The sequence below is a fragment of the Apodemus sylvaticus genome, chromosome 4 (genome assembly GCF_947179515.1).
Source record: "Apodemus sylvaticus chromosome 4, mApoSyl1.1, whole genome shotgun sequence".
NCBI lineage: Eukaryota > Metazoa > Chordata > Mammalia > Rodentia > Muridae > Apodemus > Apodemus sylvaticus.
In genome coordinates this window covers 31,960,618-31,983,603 of record NC_067475.1, presented here as the reverse complement: position 1 = coordinate 31,983,603, position 22,986 = coordinate 31,960,618, and the positions used below count along the sequence as shown (strand labels likewise).

The 22,986-nt window shown below is 43.7% G+C and overlaps 1 protein-coding gene across 2 annotated transcripts; it reads left to right on the top strand.

Annotated features, from left to right (window-relative positions):
* The first annotated feature begins 1,088 nt into the window (after positions 1-1,088).
* Etnppl (ethanolamine-phosphate phospho-lyase) lies at positions 1,089-22,165 on the top strand. Of its 2 annotated transcripts, none has more exons than XM_052178499.1 (13): positions 1,089-1,187; positions 3,954-4,072; positions 4,298-4,439; positions 5,964-6,038; positions 9,087-9,177; positions 10,026-10,142; positions 12,337-12,419; positions 13,265-13,490; positions 14,446-14,600; positions 15,414-15,503; positions 19,022-19,152; positions 20,837-20,904; positions 21,964-22,165. In XM_052178499.1, the coding sequence occupies exons 1-13, from the start codon at positions 1,132-1,134 to the stop codon at positions 22,090-22,092; spliced, it is 1,482 nt and encodes a 493-aa protein (XP_052034459.1). In that variant the 5' UTR covers positions 1,089-1,131; the 3' UTR covers positions 22,093-22,165. The 2 variants fall into 2 exon arrangements, with proteins under 2 accessions (XP_052034459.1, XP_052034458.1); XM_052178498.1 differs by having other exon boundaries at positions 4,280-4,439.
* The last annotated feature ends 821 nt before the right edge of the window (positions 22,166-22,986 follow it).

Genomic DNA, 22,986 nt, shown 5'->3' with positions numbered 1-22,986 from the left:
GAGGGTGACCACCCCTGATTTCTCCCAGCAAGGTATGGGAGCAAGGGTATGCCCACAGTTGGCGACATAGCTCAGAACAAGGCCAGATTCCAGGTGGGACTTCATCCAATATCCTGGTGTTCTTTGCCCTTCTTTTGTGATGTAGGACTCCATTTCTCCACATATCCTAGAAAATTAAAAGTTCTAGAAGTGCCTTAGCATAAATTAATATATTTATCCAAATATTTATTGGATGAATTGATACAAACAAACTGAGCTTTCTCTGCTGACCTTCTGAAACACAGATTGAACTGAAATCAGAAACTCTGGCTAAGTAGCTGTGTGACCTTGATTAAGCTTGTTCTTTCCCTAATGCCTCTCAGTTCTTATCAACAGAACCTACAAGGTGACCCTCTAGGCCTGAAAGGAATTTCTAACTCAATAGCTATCATTAAATAAGGTCCAAACCCCCTCTGTATTTAACTTTAAATTCTAAGAGAAAGTCATCCTACAGGAGGTTTAAACTCACACACACACACACACAGTTCCACGTTTGCTACTGGGAAGCTAGGGACTGTGGGATGCTAATAGCTTGACTTCTTCCTCAGCTTGCTTTAGAGATTGGAGGTGTCTACCTGGGACTATTAAATGTTTGGAATACCAGATCCACCACTCCCCATCTGAGACAGGGGTTGAATCGCAGTCCTGTGACACGGGAATTTATGGCTTTTGGCTTGTGTGTAGTAAAAGGCAGGTTTGATTTACAAGATGACATAGAAATGCAGCAAAACAAAAGGAGAAAGTGGGAAGGAAGGAAGGAGGAAGCAAAGCAGAAGCCAGGCAAAGTTAAGAAATCAAATGGTGAGTTAAACGCAATTACAAGATGGGGAGGGGCAGGGGACATCTGCAGAAGGGACAGGAGCCAGTCAGACTGGGGGCGGAGGTGGCCTGGCTGTTGACTTGCTAAGCAGGCACCAGGTGGAGGAAGGGAGCAGAGGGAGGGATTTGGCGAAGGGCAAAGGCAGGCAACCCTTCAAAAGGGAATGACCCTAGGTGGTTAATGCCACCAGTGCCCTCCGATACCCAGGGCAGGAGGCATCAGGAGGGGAAAACCCCTTTGCAGCGACCCAGGCTACAGAGGGTGTAACCATCATGTGCGAGCTTTATAGCAAGCAGGACACCCTGGCGCTGCGGGAGAAGCACATCGGGTAAGTGCAAATTGCTGGCAGAAAGGGGCGGAGGGCAAACAGCTGGAGCTGGGTGGGAGAGGCTGAGCTCCGCCACACTCGCCACACTCGCGGGTCTGGAAGCCCCTGCCTAAAGGGACCAACCAGCCCTGCCTGTGGCTACTGGAGACAGAGCAGCAGGTGGTTGAAGGAGACGGCTCTCAGTGTCCTGTAAGAGGGTATCCAGCCAAGGGAAATGAGCGAGCGCTGGGAGCAAGACGGGGAGCTTCCCCCCACCCCACCCCCGCCCATGTCCATCAGGATCCCGAAATCATTTGATTGATGGCTCCCAAAAGAAACTCATTCTGACAACTTTTGTTTAAAGTGAACTTTTCCCCTGTACGCTTGATGAGGCTGCAGAGGGTTTCAGAAGCAGCTAATGGAAAACCTTTATTCACCTGTATTTAAAAAGCAAGCAAACAAACAAAAAACAAAACAGGGTATTCAGGGAGTGCTTTACAGCTTCCTTGTCTCCCAAGATGTGTCTTCGTGACGATTTGTGTTCTCTGGTGTTTGTTTCATCTCTGTTTATGCATTAGTAGTATAACAGTGTGTATAAAAGACTGGCCTGAACTCTGCTTCTAGTTAGGTATCAGGTTACCTATGTCATGCCTGCCAAATCATATTAACAACATGCTAGGAGCAAATGAGAGTGAGTGAGTTAATATTTTGTGTCTGGGTTTTTTAAAGACAAAACAAACATCATAGGAAAGATGACTGCGCCCTAACCCTGTAGAAGCAGCGGTCTACATACAGTGTGTGTATACCTAGCACTGCCAAAGTATATACAGACCAAGGTCCACTGTGTGTGTGTGTATACCTGGTGTGGCCAAAGACATACATGCCGAGGCATAAGCAAAAGAAGGACTGTACTCTGGGAGAAAGCCTGATCAGTTCTTCGCTTCCACCAGGAAGGTTCTGGAATGTTGAGAAGACCAAGACCTCTTTCACAATGACCCAAATTCCTCCTTCATTCACTGATTGCAGCCTTTTCTATCTAGATTCCTACAGAGACATACCTTCTGAGGGAAAATGGCAAACTTTTGTGAAAGGGGATGTAGTCTGTACTGGATAAGTACTGGATAATACTGGCGGGATAAGCGAGAATTTTATGTGAAGTCTTCTGGTCACAGTGTGTTTAAGAGGCAAGGAGGGCCCTGCAGCCTGTCAGTCATGTGCCTCTCGTAGCTACAAACTACCTGTTGAGGCTCAACCAACAAGACATTCTCATATATATTCTTTTTTAACGTTAGCTGATGCTTTAAAAACTACATAAGCCAGGAAGTGGGGTATAGCTCTCTGGTGGACTGCTTGTCTAACAAGTCGTGGGATTCAATCCTCAATACTGCACATAAAACTCCACCAACCTAGACCACAGCCGTGTGCCACTTTAAACTGTGAGGTTACCTACTACTCCCAATAATCAAAACATTTCCTAAACAGTTGCATATCATCTTAATAAATAGATGTTACAAAATCTCCACAACCCCCTAGGGCAGTGGTTCTCAATTTCCCAAAGACAAACCTTTCAATATAGCTCTTTATGTTGTGGGGATCCCTACGCATAGAATCATCTTATGGCTACTTCAAAACTGTAATGTTGTTGTTGCTAGGGATTTTGATGTGAATATTTGATATGCGGCCTCTGTGAAAGGTGGCACCCAAAGGTGACCCACAGGTTGAGAACACCACTCTCGAATATTTACAGAGTTCTTTAGTAGGCAAACACAACCAAAATAAAAAACACAGCCACTCAGTGGTGGTGTAGACCTTTAATCTTTTAATCCCAGTACTCGAGGCAGAAGTAGGTGGATCTCTGTAAATTCCAGGCCACCCTGGTCTACAGAGCAAATTCCAGGACAGCCAGGGCTATACAGAAAGCCAATCATGAAAAAAAAAAAATTCACATAGTTTTAGTTTTAGGTCTTAAAGTTTGTTGAGCCAAGATTAGAAACCTCAGTAATATTTGCATATTGCTAATTTTTATGCCATAAATGTTCATTGAAAGCCGGGCGGTGGTGGCGCATGCCTGTAATCCCAGCACTCTGGGAGGCAGAGGCAGGCTGATTTCTGAGTTCAAGGCCAGCCTGGTCTACAGAGTGAGTTCCAGGACAGCCAGGGCTACACAGAGAAACCCTGTCTCAAAAAAAAAAAAAATGTCCATTGAAATAACCAGGAGTAACAGGAACTTGTTTAGCACAGCAGCATTCCAGAACAAATTAATTTAAATATTTAAGATGGGAAAGTCATTTATTTGATACAGGACAAGAGATACTCAAAATACATGAAAATCCCCTTTGGAATACTTAACTCTAAGTTATTTATAGTTACCTATTAATTCTCTTATAAAGTAATTTGGGAAGAGAGGGGGAGAAGGGGGAAGTGGTTATAGGTATTACACGAGATAATATTTATTAAGCTACATAGCAGCTTCTGACATAACAGAAAACCTATGTGGGGGTGGTCATTTTTATTCTAGTAGAATAAAATTTCCCAAAGGAAGAGTGAGTTTTAAGTAAGCTGATTCATGAGACTCTAACAGAGAAACGGGACCAGTGACACCCACAGTGGATTAGGATGAAGGATTCCAAGCTAATATAAAATGAAAAAAATCATGTGGTCACATGGCCTATGTTTTCCCGTTCCCTTATGTAACTGTAATTTTCCACAGACAGTTGACCGCCACTGAGAAGGAAAAATACTGAGTTGTCTGACCAAACTAAAAGTATTTCCTTTGCCTTTTTCTAGGCCCTCGTGCAAAATTTTCTTTGCAGCGGATCCCATCAAAATAATGCGAGCCCGGGGGCAGTACATGTTTGATGAGAAAGGCGAACGGTACTTAGACTGCATCAACAACGTGGCCCACGGTAAGCAGCCCGTGGGCAGCGCATGGGAGGAAGTTACTGCGGAGCCGGGCTCATCTAGGAAATTTCCTGACAAATGTCCCCTTTCCTCTGCTGAGTCACCCTAAAAGGCAAAGCTTCAGTAAAATGGGGAGAAATGAGCCCCAATCCTTTCCCTCTCCTCCAAAGCTCTTAGGATTGTAACTTACTCCTTTCCCTCTGACATTTTAGTGGGACACTGTCACCCAGAAGTGGTCAAAGCTGCCGCGAAACAGATGGAATTACTAAATACAAATTCGCGCTTCCTCCACGACAACATCATTGAGTTTGCCAAGCGCCTTACGGCCACCCTGCCTCAGAAGCTCTCCGTTTGCTACTTCACAAACTCGGGGTATGTGTCTGGTTTCTGGCATCCCCACGGCCTCCTTTTTCATCGGCGCACCTTGATGCAGGAAGAAAAGATGTAAGGAAATTCTTGCCACTCCCTAAGTGACCTTCATTAGGAGTGGACCGTTCTGAATCTTTTACTTTATTTCATGACTCTGACCCTAATGGGATCCAGTGACATCATCTTGTCACAGTAAAATGTGTAATGAAAACAGGGAGCCCGCATAGTCATTAAATGCAGATTTCAGCAAATAAATGAGCCCACTAAAGAAGCTGTAAGGCCGTTAAGATTTTATTTTTCACTGACTTGCTATTCTACAAAAACTGAGCTTATTTTCCCAATGCAAACACAAGAAAATCCAAGTGAAGATACATTCCAACTTTTAAGCACAAATGGTAATGTATCTATTCTGTGGACAACTATACAGGTATCAAAAGGTGTGATTTGCAAATGCATGCCGAAGAATGTGTGAGGCTGAAAGTGTGACTGTTGTGTTTGGGAGAAGCTGTATGCACCGCTCCTAGGTTTAAAGCGATACATAGTTTTGGATTTGATATTTAGACAGCTGTCATGCCTGCTTGTCATGATTTTCTGTGACTCTCTTCCAAATGACATCTTGTAACAAGAGCTTCGCTGTTTTGTTTTGTAATGAACTGAGGAGGTATTTGAGACTCTCCTGTGTTCTTATAAATCATTCCTGCCTTCATAAATAGAATGTAGCATCTAACTTTTATTTCTAGAGAATCCTAGACTACCAGAGAGGGATGAATTCCAATCAGCACTGTCCTTACAGACTGTACATGATGCTGCATGCCCATTGCAATAATAGTAGTAATAGTAGTAGTAGTAGTAGTAGTAGTAGTAGTAGTAGTAGTAGTAGTATCAAAGTCAGTTAGGTGTCTTGTCTAAAGTCTGGCTATTCCTCCAATTGATGAGAAATCTCATTCTGCTTATTTGACCTCTCTAAGGCTCTTGCCCCACCCATACGAAAGGAGACAGCAAACCTTTCCTTGCAGCATTTTCATGAGAATAAATAGAAGCAAACGCACAGCCAGGAGCATCCTTTGAGTGACTGTTTCCTTTCTGCACCTGAGAGTTTATTTAGACTCTCCAAACTAGGTAGAAAAACATACGATCTTAAGTATGTTAAGAAAACTAATCAAGCATTGAGTCAAAGTACCGTGGTTCAGCATCCAGGCTGGAGGGCAGTCCATCCTTCCTGAGACAGGGCCTATGGTTGGATTCTCATTGTACTTAAAGCTAGTCTTCCATGATGCGACTGGGCGAAGTGGGGAGTATAGCCATAGTTCTTGAGGTTTCTTTTATGCATCTTATTCCTTACTGGCTGTTACACATGTGTTACAAAGTTACAAGGAGAACTTAGGTGGGGCAGGATGGCATGGGAAAGGTGGCCTCCCTTCCATGTTATGCATTTCTGAATAAATGTCAGCTTACAATGTCTGTAACTCTCACTGGGCTATTTTTAAGAGGCTGTCGCTTTGTCCCCTCTCTGTGTTATTGCAACAGATCCGAAGCCAACGACTTAGCCTTACGCCTGGCACGGCAGTTCCGAGGCCACCAGGATGTGATCACTCTTGACCAGTAAGTCCTAGACACAGGCTTCTAAGGAAGAAGCCCCTTTAGAGCCAGAAGTGTACCAATCTGTACTAAACCCATCTCTATCAAGACCACAGGCACTTATGAAGGAGGGTGGATATCTGGAACAGTGTTTCAAAATTATACCATAAGGTGTCAAGTACAGTTTGAATCCACTCTTTCTAGGTTAATTCACTCTCTAAGCACTTTCCTGGGTGTCTTGATGACTGCAGCCTTAGAGGCTTGATGGGAATCGGGGATGACATCTTACTCTGTAACTAACTACCATTGCACCTAATGCTACCTGTACATAACTCAAGTGTTTCCAAAATGAAAGCACGTAATTAATATCTTTAAAATATAACCATTTGCTTCGCTATCATGATTATTCACTGTACTTGATATTAAACATAGCAATTTGTAGCAAATTTAAAACTTTAATTTTTTTCCATTTGATCACAACTACCAATGGTCACACTGACTCTTCCTTCCCAAACATGAATTTACTGATTTTAAACGAGAAACTTGACATCCATATTTACTAATGCTTTTAAAATTATTTTGTCTGCTCCCTCACCCCATAAACCCAAAGAGTGAAACTAAATATACAACCTTATTTCGTGCCCTCCTGTAGATTCCCATTAATGTGATGATTTATTTTCTGTTTCTGCTTCATTTGTTACTATAAGCTTATGGGTTCAAATCAATACAAAACTATTACCATAGATTTCATCGGAAAGCTAAAATAACTCACTCCACTAAAATCAGGGTTATCAGCATTGATCTCTCGGCTCTTCCGGGTTCTGTGTCTGTGTCTCGTGGCCTACAGTGCCAGGCTTTATCTTCAGAGTCAGCCATCACCTTACCAAGCCTTTGCTTCTCTCCTCACACTGCCATCTTTGATTATCACGCTCCTGCCTCCTGTTTCACTTATAAGACATTTCTGACTGTGTTGGATCCACCCAAATAATCCAGAATAACCCCCTCATTGAGTGGTCCTTAATTTACTATACCTGAAAATAATCTCTGCTATGAAACATATTCTTGGGTTCTGAATATTAGGAGGTAAACATACTTGAGGCAGGGCATTTTTTTTAAATTCTCATTCTCTATCACTTATGGACAACTATAATAATGTGTTTACTATATATATTTTTATGGACCTGTGGTCAATTTAATAATATATTTAATGTTTCTATTTTATACTATATGAAATGTTTTATTGTATATGTGTGTATATTTAATTGCATATGATAATTGATTTTATTATGACATTTTCAAACATGGTCATAATGTTTTCTGATCATCCTTACTGCTGTTCTGTTCTCCCTCACATTCCTCCTGACTAACTCTGTGTTGACTTTCACATCAGTTTACTTTTTATATCACATAAAATGGGCATCATCTTATGTACATCTGCTTTACCGAAGTTATTGTAGATCTCTTTGCTTTCACCCTCCATTCCATATAGAATTCTTGACATCTGTTCCATTCCTTTAACTCAGTTATGACCAATAGAAACATAATGTAAACCGTATATGGGATTTTAAACATTCTAGTTTGGGGTAGCCTGTGAGCATGCTGTCATTTCAATTTCAACATGAGGTACGGTGACATATTTTACGTTCCTTTTTTACTCACTGAGTATCAGAAATCCATTGTCTGCTTGGACATTGTCAGGTCAGACGAAAGATGTTCAAATGCCCATAGCTCTGGGTGGGAAATTGCTGCCATATTGGATTACAGTATTGTTCTCACTGTATAGTATCTCTCCCCCCAGCAATGGGCAGGACTACATCATTCCCTGCACAAGCAGAGATCCTTCCACAGGACATAGTCTTCCACAGGACATTCTGAGAATGCCTCAGGGATAAACTCCAGAAACAGGATGTCGGGAGCAGCAAGGTGCTGCTACTTTAACTGAATTCTGCCATATTTGCCTCCAATGTGATTGCAATACCAGACACACACAGGAAGGCCCCCTCCTCCTAGTCTAACCAACCTCAGTGCTAACCAGCTTTCTGCTTTCTTCTAACTGCTATTCCTCTGTTGGGTATAACATATCTTGATTTGCATTGTTTAATTGGCAATGTTAATTTGAGAATCTTCTCACATAAATGTTATGCTTTGATCATTTCTTGGGGGAACCATTCCATATTCTTTATCATTTATTCAGTCAGGATTCTCATCCTTCCGTTGCTGGTTTGTGGTTTCTTACACAATCTAGGCCCAAGAATGTCTATGTGGAGTCATCTGTGGATGGGCCTTTTAGATTTTTCTCTCCAGATCTGCTGATTGCACTTCTGGGCAAGAAACAGAAAGAGGAATATCTTCCCCATTTGTGTGCTAAGTGAGAAAGAAGAATTTTGTTGCTATTCGGTCATTTCTCAGTCCACATTTTTCTTCTGTAATCCCCCACTATTTGCTTAATATCTCCATCCAGAAACCTGCGTCTATAAAATTGTTTTTCAGACTTACTAACCAGGCATGGTAGCACATGCCTATTGTCCCAGTTGAGGCCAAGACAAATCACTTGAGGCCAGGAGTTTAAGGCCAGACAGAACAGTCTATGAGGTCCATTTTTTAAAAATTTAGGCTGGTAAGATGACTCACTTGTTTGCCAAGCCTGACCACCTGAGTCTGGCCCCCTGGATCCAATCAATCAATCAATCAATCAATGTAAAAAAATATTTGAGAATATAGAAAACTCAACTCAACAAGATTGCATGAAGATATAAAAATGTCCACATTTAGAGAATCTAATTTAGTAATTCAAAGAAATTATGTTTGTTTTTCCTACAATAATAAAAACAATTGCCTATGAGGAGATATACCAGAGTCTCCAAGTACTTCCTTATATATGTAAGGGGCAATAGTAAAATCAAATACCACTACTGTCATGAAGAAAGACTAGACCCAATTTTGCATTTAATCGTGCACCAATATTAAACTCTCCTAAGATGACCGACACTGAGCGGTAGGTGACACTGTGTTCACACACTACAAAAACGCCTTTCTTGGAACTCTTTGTGTGACTTCTCTTTTTCATTTCAGTGCTTACCATGGCCACCTGTCGTCCTTAATCGAGATCAGTCCTTATAAGTTTCAGAATGTCGAAGAAGTCAAGAGGGAATCTGTACATGTGGTAAATATCCCTGAGTCCTATGATCGGAATACTGGGGCTAGAAGAACATCTATTGCCATCCAGCCCAACCTTCCAAGCAGTGTGGAACCATGGGAGATAAACTAAGATTGCGAGTAGTTATGTGCTGTGCTGTGCTGAGCTCAGGGGCCACAGACTGGCTGCATATGGCTCAGAGTGAGAATCGCGGTAGGAGAGTTTCAGTGGTAGACCTGGTAGGACAGATTTTTAACAGCTGTCGTCAATTCTTGTGTCTACTCGTCTCCAACCACTCTTCCAATTGCTAATACAAGGCCAACACTCAGAGCTAAATGAGCTTCTCTGGCTGTTATAAAGACAATTATGGCAATAATGCAAAGTGTGGAAAAGGTATGTTGCATCAAACAGAGAGGCCAGCCAGGTTGTGAAAACAGTGACATTCCCTTCACATCAGCGTGTAAACTGAGGGTCAGTAAGAGTCTGCATTGCTTTATTGCAAGACTTAAGCACTAAGAACCTTGAGTTTCCTAAGTGTTTATGATGTAATCAACAGTGCAAGTTTGTTTTATATACAGTCTACACTTTGTGTTATTTTTATATAATGTAATTGTACTTGCCAATCTGAATTTGCTTCCTGTGTGAATACAGATAAAGCTTTGATTTAGTGGGGCTGGCATGTCTAAGCTCTAGCTCACAATTCAGAGGTCAGTTCTTCACAGCATTCAGAAATGTGCAGAAAAATTAAGGCACTGGGGTGTTTGGGTCAACAGGACTGCCCTCCAACATGGGCTGGTGAGCAACTAGGTGGCCCTTTGGACTTTAAGTTTGGTCAAGATGTAAATAGCAAGAAACTGTATTATCTGATGTTCTAGGCACCAGCTCCGGATACTTACAGAGGGAAATACAGAGAGGACCACGAAGACCCATCCACTGCATATGCAGACGAGGTGAAGAAAATCATTGAAGAGGCTCACAGCAGCGGAAGGAAGGTTGGCATTATGGGGAACACTTTCAAAGTCTTTTATGGAAATAGTTACAACCATTGGAATTCTCTACAGAGAAGAAAAGGGATTAAATCTAAAATGCAAATTTTGTTCTTTGCCGATTCCATTTTCACTTAGTTTTTGTTTCAAAAGTACTTTGTCATAGTAAATTTTTATTTATCATAGAAATATAGTTCCTATGCTTCTCCAGTGCTGACGGCCTAAGGCCGATCTCTTGGGTACTATACAGGGTCTGGTCCGGAGGGTCGGATTCTTCCAGCTTTGGGGATCATGGGGGAAGCAAAGAGAGGCTCCGGTGTCAGGACCAGTCCAGGCTCTCAGACCCTCAGGAGAGCTGAGGTGCTGCCAGGAGCTGGTGAACCTCCAGGAACCACAGAACCAAGGCTCAGCTTCTCATAAAGCCAGGACAGAAGCACAGCCTCTCCACCTGAGCCTAGGCTTCCAAACCTTCACCAGAGTCCTCGCTGAGAACAGGAAAGTCTTCTCCCTACTGTCCTCAGATTCACATTCATTCCACACCCATCATGGGGTTACTTAGGTGCAGATTAAATACAACCTGACAACACTTGGCCTTTAAACTGGCTTACGGCACAGACATGACAATACGAATACTTCACTAAATCAACGATGATTTGCCTTTTCCAGTGAACTGCAATATTTTTACCTACCTGACAGAAGAGCCATACTTCTTTCTGGAGTATCTCTCCTACCCACAGCCCTACCTCCGCTCCCAACCCCACCCATGCATGGCTTCCACGCCCTTTGTAACATCTCTGGGCAGATGAGCCTAAAGCTCTTCCTACTAAAAGAGCTTTGAGTTTCAGGTGGTAAATAATGCTCTCCGGAAATATGTTTAGCCTAACAAGATCTTACGGACTCTGCTGCTAACAGAGGGTCCGAGTGATTTCTTTTAATAATTAACATTTTGGGACTTGGTGGAACCACGCTGAAACTTGGTGGTTACCAATGCTGAAAGCTATGAAGAAGGAAACATAGAACACGTGCTTCTAAATGTCAGCTGTGCTTACAAAGTCATCGAAGGTTGAAACAGAAGTCTCTGGGGTCCAGCAGCCCCATTTTATAGCTAAGACCCTAAATAAGTCTGAGGTGACAAACTTAACCCAGGTTAATGCCCCTAGCAAGGAGTCTGGACGCAGGCTTGATTCTCTAGATCTCTTTCTCGTGCCTTTCTTGAGCTTTTTCTTCTTCCTTCAGTGACCGCCATTTTGAGCCTCTCCTCCCAGAGCCTCTAACACACATCCCCTATCGCTACTGTTGAGATGCCCAGCTTTTGAGGGAAGCTTGGTGTAATCCCAGACCTAAAAGTATAGCAACACAGTCCTCATGTGTAGCCACAGGCTGCCCACCTACCCCCTGACTCTAGCCTCAAGCAGTCCAATCTTACTAACTTGGGAATGGGCACCAAGGTTATGCCTTTTGAACTTAGGTCAGTTTCCAAAGGTACATGTCACAGACAACCATATATTAGTTTTATATAACCTAGTAAAACTATTGCCCTTTAATTATGAAGTCCACCCCTCAGGACCTCCATTTCCTTTGGTGGCTTTACTGGTGCCCTGAGACATCATTTAGATGGCAGCTCTTCTGGCGCAGATAGGTTTTTATTTATAATTAACAGCCTGTTTAGTCATTTTAAACCTACTCTAAGGGCTGGAAAGATGGCTCAGTGGTCAAGAGCATTGCTCTTACAGAGGACAGAGTTTGGTTCCCAGCACCAATGGCAGGTGGCTCACAGACACTTGTAACTCCAGCTCCAGGGGATTCATGCCTTCTGACCTCCTTAAACACTAGCACACAAGTATACATACACACTGAGGGAGGTGTGCTCACTTGCAAAATTAAAAATAAAGACAAATGTCCTTTGAAATCTTCTTTAAAATAGCATGCTCTTGATGGCTTAGCTGTTAAGAGCACAGATTCCCTCAGTTTGGTTCCCAGCACCTACATGGCAGCTAAGAACTGTATGTCAGTCCAGTTGCAGAGGTCTGAATGCCCTTTTGTAGCCTCTTTGGATACAGCATATACTGGTGCACAGACACACATAGTAAACAAAAATAAATCTTTAAAATAAAAACCTGCTGCATAGGAAGTTCTCCGTTTTTAGTAGGAGGGGAGCCTATCATGTATAGATTTTTTGACCCCATCTTTTCTTGTATAGATCGCTGCCTTTATTGCTGAATCCATGCAGAGTTGTGGTGGACAAATTATCCCTCCAGCAGGCTACTTCCAGAAAGTGGCTGAGTATGTACTTGACTCGGGCATCCTTGGTCAAGCTGAGGGCACTACAACAGGTCGATAAGGTCCACACTTCCAGATTAGCTGGTAAAAATCTGTTCCTGGCTACTTGCTACTTCAGGGCTCTAGGACGTCCCCTGGTCTTTCCAGGGATACAAAAAGTAAAGAATGCTGGGTGGTGGTAGCAGTGGCGGCAGCGCACGCCTTTAATCCAGCACTTGGGAGGCAGAGGCAGGCAGATTTCTGAGTTTGAGGCCAGCCTAGTCTACAGAGTGAGTTCTAGGGCAGCCAGGGCTACACAGAGAAACCCTGTCTCAAAGAAAGAAAGAAAGAAAGAAAGAAAGAGAGAGAGAGAGAGAGAGAGAGAGAGAGAGAGAGAGAGAAAGAAAGAAAGAAAGAAAGAAAGAAAGAAAGAAAGAAAGAAAGAAAGAAAGAAAGAAAGAAAGAAAGAAAGAAAGAAAGAAAGAAAGAAAGAAAGAAAGAATTTAACATGGCCCAACCTCTAGAACTATGCTCCGACTCCTGTGCATCCTGTCCTATTGGCTCATCCCTTCGCCTTGCCAATTAGTAAACATGTGAAGCTCAGTTAACCTTGGTAAGATCCGCTGGCCCAGCTTTCTTCCCAAGTGAAATGTTGCAATATAGTATACTCTAAGCAGCATATGGGGTAGATCTCATCTAGAAACCATGTGGCTACCATGTAACGTCTCTACAAGGTTTTGAGTCTTAGAATATTTTTTAACACAGATGGATACTTCGGGTTAACATCTTTCTGACTTCAGTAGTCTTTTCGGGTAGTTCTGGGGACACTCAGTGGGGTGAAGGCATCAACGTATATCGTTACTTTTCAGGCACGTGCGCAAAGCAGGGGGTGTGTTCATTGCTGACGAAGTTCAAGTTGGCTTTGGCAGAGTTGGGAAGCACTTCTGGAGCTTCCAGATGTGTGGTGAAGACTTCGTTCCAGATATTGTCACCATGGGGAAACCTATGGGCAACGGTCACCCGATATCCTGTGTGGTGACAACCAAAGAAATTGCAGAAGCTTTCAGTAGCTCGGGCATGGAATATTTCAATACGGTAAATTTTGTTCATTTAATTTAATTTAATTTAATTTAATTTAAATTTAATTCAAAGGGGGGAAATAATGCTTGTTCTTAGACTTTTTCCAACATTGGGGAAGTGTTAGCAGTAAACCACTCTAATACTCTTATCAAACTTCTATTAATCCAGACTTCATTCTCTTTGTGTTTTTTCCTTCTGCTTTTCTTCTTCCCATAACATTCTTGTTAGGTGGTTTAATAATAGACAGCCATTCTGCAAAACTTTAGTGATTATTTCATTAACAGGCCATGTGATCTTTTTTGTTTTGAATCGTATTGAAATTCCCCAGTTTTCAAGCATTTAGAGGATTTGGTGTCATGAATGTTAGTCAGCTCTCGTGACAGATACTAAATGCTTATCTTTGGAAAGCTTTATTTCTTTGGCTTTATTCCCCAAAGTAATGAGTGTTGGGCTTAGAAGATTCACCACGGTGTGCACAGCAGCAGTGCTGTTACAGACAAAGGCAAAAGTCAGACCTCAGAAGGATTGTTTTCAGAGAAACTATTGCTTGGCTGTTTTGACTCAACTCTGTAAAGACAGAAACACTATTTTCTCTTACTGAACCACACTTCTGAATCTTTAGCTTAGAATATAATACTTTGTTTGGATGAATCAATAAGTTTCTTATAATCCCTCATACTAGTTACACATCCTAGGGAATATAACCAGGAGTAGATTTTCACTGAATCCCAATAAATAAAGTCACTTGTCATCTAAATCCAAAGGATTTATATTACAAAACAAAGTTCAGTTAAAATTATATTTTTTACATATATGTTAAGCATGTGTGTCGCTGGTGATGTATACCTTTGTGGGGACTGCTGAAGGCTTAAAGTATGTTTTTGTTTTCAGACATATGTTGTGTGTCAAATTCCTCATGTGTGAAGCAATACCACTAATTCCATTGTTGTTTTCCCGTCTTTGTCTGTAGTATGGAGGAAATCCAGTGTCTTGTGCAGTTGGCTTGGCTGTGCTGGATGTAATTGAAAAGGAAAACCTTCAAGGAAATGCTGTCAGGGTGGGGAACTATCTCATAGAGTTACTCAACGAACAGAAGGCCAAGCACCCTTTGATAGGGGACATCAGGTGCGTTGACCAAGTATCATGGACTCATTTGTTTTGAAAACATATCTTTACCTTGCAAATTTTAACTAAAATATAGAAAACACTGAGAAAGAGAGAGAGCAAAGATCACTGTTAACCCAAGACTCAGGAACCCTGGTAACATTTGTGCACACATGTTCAGCCACATTTATAGGTTTTCTTTTTCAGTAGTTAGGATGATTTTAAGTCCAAGAGATAAAAGGAAGAAAGATAAGATGATTCTAAATGACCTACGCAGAGTGTGAAAAATGATATCACAATGGCTGGCTATTTTTCATAGACAGTTATAAAATTTGCAATCGTGAATAATTCTGAGAAATTAAAGGCATACCAGTGCTGTTTGGAGAGCTAGAGGATTGCTCAGTGGGTAAAGAGTTTGCTGTTTAAAGACAGGGACCTAAATCTGTCCCCAGAACCTGCAAAATAAAGCCAGGAGTGGCAGAGCTCACTCGCAGATGTAGTACTCACTGGCTGTCCTAACCAGCGAGTTTTGGGCTAGGAAGATAGCCTGTATTAACACAGGGATGTCACCTGACTAACACCACTGAGGTTGGTCTCTACCCGCCATGGGCACGTGCACACACGTGCCTACACACATATATGTTCCCTATGCACACATGCGTGCATACAAACACAGACTTGTTTGAAAATACTGTTTCCTTATCAAATCAAGTGAGGGGGAAATCCTCCATGGCAAAGCTGCTTTGCCACACTAAAGGCTTGGGCTCTTGAGTCAGTGAAGAATCAGCAGCATTGCCACTTAAGCATCCATGGACTCTTTTCCCTCTTCCTCAGAGGTGTCGGCCTCTTCATTGGCATTGATTTGGTGAAGGACCATGAGAAAAGAACACCTGCGACAGCCGAAGCACAGCACGTCATCTACGAGTAAGCTCACCTCACGTCCCCTCACTGTCTTGGGCCCTTGAGCACTTGATTCGATTCCTCTGATCTCCCTGAAAAAAGAGTTTATAAACCTGGGCTTTTCCAGTGTAGACATGTGAGCACACTGTGTGCCCATGGCCCTTCATCCCCATCACATGTGCTCACACCCTTCATCCCCATCACATGTGCCCACACCCTTCATCCCCATCACATGTGCCCACACCCTTTATCCCTATCACATGTGCCCTCACCCTTCATCCCCATCACATGTGCTCACACCCTTCATCCCCATCACATGTGCTCACACCCTTCATCCCCATCACGTGCCCACACCCTTTATCCCTATCACATGTGCCCTCACCCTTCATCCCCATCACATGTGCTCACATCCTTCATCCCCATCACATGTGCTCACACCCTTCATCCCCATCACATGTGCTCACACCCTTCATCCCCATCACATGTGCTCACACCCTTCATCCCCATCACATGTGCTCACACCCTTCATCCCCATCACATGTGCCCACACCCTTCATCCCCATCACATGTGCTCACACCCTTCATCCCCATCACATGTGCTCACACCCTTCATCCCCATCACATGTGCTCACACCCTTCATCCCCATCACATGTGCTCACACCCTTCATCCCCATCACATGTGCTCACACCCTTCATCCCCATCACATGTGCCCACACCCTTCATTCCCATAACATGTGCCCACACCCTTCATCCCCATCACATGTGCCCACACCCTTCATCCCCATCACATGTGCCCACACCCTTCATCCCCATCACATGTGCTCACACCCTTCATCCCCATCACATGTGCCCACACCCTTCATCCCCATCACATGTGCCCACATCCTTCATCCCCATCACATGTGCTCACACCCTTCATCCCCATCACATGTGCTCACACCCTTCATCCCCATCACATGTGCCCACACCCTTCATCCCCATCACATGTGCCCACACCCTTCATCCCCATCACATGTGCTCACACCCTTCATCCCCATCACATGTGCCCACACCCTTCATCCCCATCACATGTGCTCACACCCTTCATCCCCATCACATGTGCTCACACCCTTCATCCCCATCACATGTGCTCACACCCTTCATCCCCATCACATGTGCTCACACCCTTCATCCCCATCACATGTGCTCACACCCTTCATTCCCATCACATGTGCTCACATCCTTCATTCCCATCACATGTGCTCACACCCTTCATCCCCATCACATGTGCCCACACCCTTCATCCCCATCACATGTGCCCACACCCTTCATCTCCATCACATGTGCCCACACCCTTCATCCCCATACATGTGCTCACACCCTTCATCCCCATCACATGTGCTCACACCCTTCATCCCCATCACATGTGCTCACACCCTTCATCCCCATCACATGTGCTCACACCCTTCATCCCCATCACATGTGCCCACACCCTTCATCCCCATCACATGTGCCCACACCCTTCATCCCCATCACATGTGCCCACACCCTTCATCCCCATCACATGTGTCCACACCCTTCATCCCCATCACATGTGCTCACACCCTTCATCCCCATCACATGTGCTCACACCCTTCATCCCCATCACATGTGCTCACACCCTTCATCCCCATCACATGTGCTCACACCCTTCATCCCCATCACATGTGCTCACACCCTTCATCCCCATCACATGTGCCCACACCCTTCATCCCCATCACATGTGCTCACACCCTTCATCCCCATCACATGTGCCCACACCCTTCATCCCCATCACATGTGCTCACACCCTTCATCCCCATCACATGTGCTCACACCCTTCATCCCCATCACATGTGCTCACACCCTTCATCCCCATCACATGTGCCCACACCCTTCATCCCCATCACATGTGCCCACACCCTTCATCCCCATCACATGTGCCCACACCCTTCATTCCCATAACATGTGCCCACACCCTTCATCCCCATCACATGTGCCCACACCCTTCATCCCCATCACATGTGCCCACACCCTTCATCCCCATCACATGTGCTCACACCCTTCATCCCCATCACATGTGCCCACACCCTTCATCCCCATCACATGTGCCCACATCCTTCATCCCCATCACATGTGCTCACACCCTTCATCCCCATCACATGTGCTCACACCCTTCATCCCCATCACATGTGCCCACACCCTTCATCCCCATCACATGTGCCCACACCCTTCATCCCCATCACATGTGCTCACACCCTTCATCCCCATCACATGTGCTCACACCCTTCATCCCCATCACATGTGCCCACACCCTTCATCCCCATCACATGTGCTCACACCCTTCATCCCCATCACATGTGCTCACACCCTTCATCCCCATCACATGTGCTCACACCCTTCATCCCCATCACATGTGCTCACACCCTTCATTCCCATCACATGTGCTCACACCCTTCATCCCCATCACATGTGCTCACACCCTTCATCCCCATCACATGTGCTCACATCCTTCATTCCCATCACATGTGCTCACACCCTTCATCCCCATCACATGTGCCCACACCCTTCATCCCTATCACATGTGCCCACACCCTTCATCTCCATCACATGTGCCCACACCCTTCATCCCCATCACATGTGCTCACACCCTTCATCCCCATCACATGTGCTCACACCCTTCATCCCCATCACATGTGCTCACACCCTTCATCCCCATCACATGTGCTCACACCCTTCATCCCCATCACATGTGCCCACACCCTTCATCCCCATCACATGTGCCCACACCCTTCATCCCCATCACATGTGCCCACACCCTTCATCCCCATCACATGTGCCCACACCCTTCATCCCCATCACATGTGCTCACACCCTTCATCCCCATCACATGTGCTCACACCCTTCATCCCCATCACATGTGCTCACACCCTTCATCCCCATCACATGTGCTCACACCCTTCATCCCCATCACATGTGCTCACACCCTTCATCCCCATCACATGTGCTCACACCCTTCATCCCCATCACATGTGCCCACACCCTTCATCCCCATCACATGTGCCCACACCCTTCATCCCCATCACATGTGCTCACACCCTTCATCCCCATCACATGTGCTCACACCCTTCATCCCCATCACATGTGCTCACACCCTTCATCCCCATCACATGTGCCCACACCCTTCATCCCCATCACATGTGCTCACACCCTTCATCCCCATCACATGTGCCCACACCCTTCATCCCCATCACATGTGCCCACACCCTTCATCCCCATCACATGTGCTCACACCCTTCATCCCCATCACATGTGCTCACACCCTTCATCCCCATCACATGTGCTCACACCCTTCATCCCCATCACATGTGCTCACACCCTTCATCCCCATCACATGTGCTCACACCCTTCATCCCCATCACATGTGCTCACACCCTTCATCCCCATCACATGTACTCACACCCTTCATCCCCATCACATGTGCTCACACCCTTCATCCAATACTACACATGCTCACAATCCTTCATTTCCTGCACGGATTAGGATGAAGGGGAAAGGAATACTTCTCAGTGCCGATGGCCCTCACAGGAATGTGCTGAAAATAAAACCACCGATGTGCTTCACAGAAGAAGATGCAAAGTTCATGGTGGACCACCTTGACGGCATTTTAACAGGTTGGTCTGAGAACTCTCTCTTTTCTCCCAAGCTCCCCAATGCACTTTCTGGCCATCTGTTCATAAGGGACATAGAGCAAGGGGGGAAAGTGGGTAACTTTCCCTTCAAACTAGAATCAGATAGCTACAAAAATAAATGACATGGACTCTTAGTTAAACCAAAAAAAAAATTCTTTCTAGCCATACAACTTCAAATAGAAGTTTTTGGTAAATTTGCTCATTCCTCTTACTGCTTGGTTAGGTGAGGAGGGGTATTTGTTGTTTATTTTGCTTCTTTGACAAGGTCTTGCTGTGTAGCCCAAGCTAGCCTTAGATTCATGCTCTTCCTGCTCCAGCCTTGTGAATGCTGAGATTACAGGCGCACCTCATGATGCCTAGTTCACCCTATTTTGCTAATCATTTCTCTTTCCTTTAGACAATAACTAGGGTTTTTTAAGCTGTGTGTCTGCAGTGCCTCTCTAGTTCCATTCAGATAATGTATCAACCTTCTCAGGCAGTGCACGTCCCTGAGCCTAGCTATTGTTCAGGTGATTAGGCAGAAGAACAATAGATGCAGTGTGCTGCACAGCAAGACTCCAATTCAAACAAAACCATGGAGACAAAAGATATCTGAAATATTTTTAATAAAAAAATACAAAGCACAGATGAACAATTTTTACCATCTGTTGAATCACTTCGCTTCAGAATTTTTTCCTCTTCATTTTCAAGGATGCTTCAAATATCAAAGTGTTTTTTATCTGTTTATGTTTATTTTGAGGACTTTCATTTGTCACTCAGAACTCTTCTGTTTATTCAGATTATACAACTGAATTAACCTATTTTTCTGTCATGAACATAAATTGCATTGGAAAGTAAATAAACACCGTAAAATGGTATTGAAGTCATGCAACTATGGAAGTATTAGCCCATTTTTATTACAGTTTGCTTTGTTCATATTGTATATGAATGTATTCATCCTCTTTGCTTGGTTCTCTCAACTATTGTTAAGAAATGACGAGAAGCCATAAATCAACACATTATTGATCATTAATGTTCAAAAACTTGTATATCAGCCTGTTGTTCACAGAGGGTTCTCTCTTTGGGTTCAGAGAACATGCTCACACCCAAATCTGTCAAACATTCTCCCAAGCTGGTGTGCCCTATGATGCACACAGATCAGGTGTAAGGGTGGACTGCTATCACCAAGACTGATCCCACTCAGACTAAATCGAATGATATTACTAACAGCCCAGAAGAACTGGACCATGTGAACCAGACACAGGCAAAATAGACTCAGTGCCATGAACAAATTAACACTGAAAAACAAAAATCAAAATGTAAACTAGAGCTGGAGAAATGTCTCAGCAGTAAAGAGCACCAACTGCTCTTCCAAAGGACCAGGGTTCAACTCCCAGCATTTACACAGTAGCTTACAACCATCTGTAACTCCAGGTCCAAGGGATTCCCCATCACCCTCTGGCTTCCGAGGGCACGGGCATGCACATGGTGCACAGATATACATGTAAGCAACACACACACATAAATAGCAGTAAAATAATTTTGTAAGAATAAAAGCCAGAAATTCTAATAGTAATATTTTTACAGATAATATTTTTACAGATGCCTCTTCTCTAGTCCTTATTAAGTCCTTACATTCCTAGACACTATTTTTTTATTATATTGGTCTAACGTCTCTTTGATTTAGTTTTAGAAGAAGCCATGGACTCCAAGAGTGGAATTTTGGTCTCTGAGAACACAGCTTACAGAACAAAGGTAAGAGGGGGCTGCTTTGTGTTTAGGAGGAGCTTAAAGCATTGGGATTATTAGCTTTGGATGCACAGTGACCGCTAGAACAAAAGCAGCTTGTGCTAAGGTCCAATGATCATTGCAATTTTGAGTATGCAATTAAGTTCCTAGAGCCAATGGCATATCATTTGCAAGAAATGAAACCAAATCACCGTACTCACATGTTTATTCTCATACAAAAATATAAATAAAAACAAAGGACCTCTCTCTTCTGGCCTCTAAAGACAGCTTTCAAATTTTGGAGACACTAACAAATGACTTGAGCTTTCTCATATTGGCTCAGAAAGCCACCTGCAGTCCCCTCTGACTCCCACAATGCTCTTCACCATCTCCAGGAGCTTTAGAAGCATAACTCTGAAACACCAAAACTCGCTTCTGAAGTGAGCTGATGTGGAAGCTTCCAGAGCAGCCAGTAGCCTACGGAATCGCAGACAGTGAGTGGCCTAGTTTCCACTCTTGATGCCCTTCCAGCAGAGGACTTTTCCATTCTCTTCCTGAACTGCCTGCGGTGTGAGAAAGAGCGCCCAGGCCTGGAAACAGAAAAGCAAAACCTTGAGAGGCTTTGTTGCATAATTTGTTATTTGTTTATAGCTTCGATGGCAAGGGAACATTCAGTGCCCAGAGCCCGCCTGTGCACCCAGCACAGTCAGCAAAGTCCTTTTCATGGTTAAAAAAAAAAAAAAAATTGGGGTGTTTGAATGGAAGCAAACTATTTCTAACAAGACACCCTCTGTCTCTTCACAAAACACAAAGCAGTCATAGGGACCTGTTATTATCAAAAGGGAAGGAAACGTTTATCAAATCTAGGTCAGAATCCCAGCTAAAAAATGGCTTTGCTGACCAGGATCTTGCAAAAACCAAGAGTTGGCTGCAGGGTCTCAGACCCTGAGGTTAGTCGAGTCATTAGACAGGTATAAAAGTTTGTCCTAGAGTCTCAGACTTGCTGTTCAAAGGTCTGGCATCTAAGGAGGTTGGGTGTCTGAAGAGATAGAAATCCATGGAGGTTTTGTGGCCCTGTCTTTGCAGATGCCTAAGGAAGCACATGTGGAATTGCCCAACCTTAGTACGACCAAAACCAGAGAAATCCGCAGCGGAAAGAGAAATGGTGTGTGCTCAGACCAGCATGCCCTACTCAGCAAAAGACTCAAGACATGAGAGCTGAGCTCTAAAGGGTGGATAAATATCCAGGGATACAGCGAGCAAGTGGATGCATCCCACCTCTTAGTAACCCCTTAAATTACAGTTCTCAATCTGTCTAACTGGTACATTAAAGATAGATTAATCCTATCAACGATCAAAGCGATAAACTGTGTCAGCATTGTTAATTGAGCCTCTTTCCTAGTAATTCATTGCCTGCAGTTCTGAAGTTATTTATTCTTCTAAGACTGTGGTTTCCATTGTAAGATTAAGCAGGGCGCCTTGCTTCTCATGTTGTAATGTTTGAAATTAGAGAAACGAGTGACGACTATTCCTTCACTTCAGAGAGTTAGTACACTAAAGTATTTTTAATCATGAGAAATACTCCAAAATGGTTAATATATAAACTTTATAGATTTTAATAAAATAAAAGATGATATAAACAAAAATGGGGGCTATAAAATGCAGAGAGCATTGTGGGTTTATGGTGGTGAAATCTAAATTGTTGTGAAAGAAAATCGCAGAGCAGACAGAAAAATGGCAAAGACCAGTGACTAGTAAGAATCCTGGTTACTCCATCCTGTGGGAACTGAAAGGAAACATAGAGAGAGAGAAACACTCACATGAGGATGCTTCTAGAATGGCAAAAGCAGCCAACGCCCAGCATTCAGAGTTGGGACTTTGGTTCTGGCTACACACAGGCTATGCCACCTTGACCAAGCTGCTTACCTATCCGGTAAAAAACGGCCCCTTCTCCTTATCTTCCCCAAGTTCATTATCACCTGCGTCTCACATATCTAGCATTACCTTCATCTGACCTGTCTCTCTCCATTGCCTTTTTACTAGTTATTAAACTTGCTGGTTTGTTTTTATTCTATAAAGAAGAGACAGTAACTTTTCTATACCTATTTA

Coding starts and splice junctions, on each gene's coding strand:
- Etnppl (XM_052178498.1), top strand. CDS start 1,132: ATGTGCGAGCTTTATAGCAAGCAGGACACCCTGGCGCTGCGGGAGAAG. Junction 4,440..5,963: donor TGCTACTTCACAAACTCGGG/GTATGTGTCTGG, acceptor TTATTGCAACAG/ATCCGAAGCCAACGACTTAG. Junction 10,143..12,336: donor CTCACAGCAGCGGAAGGAAG/GTTGGCATTATG, acceptor TTTCTTGTATAG/ATCGCTGCCTTTATTGCTGA.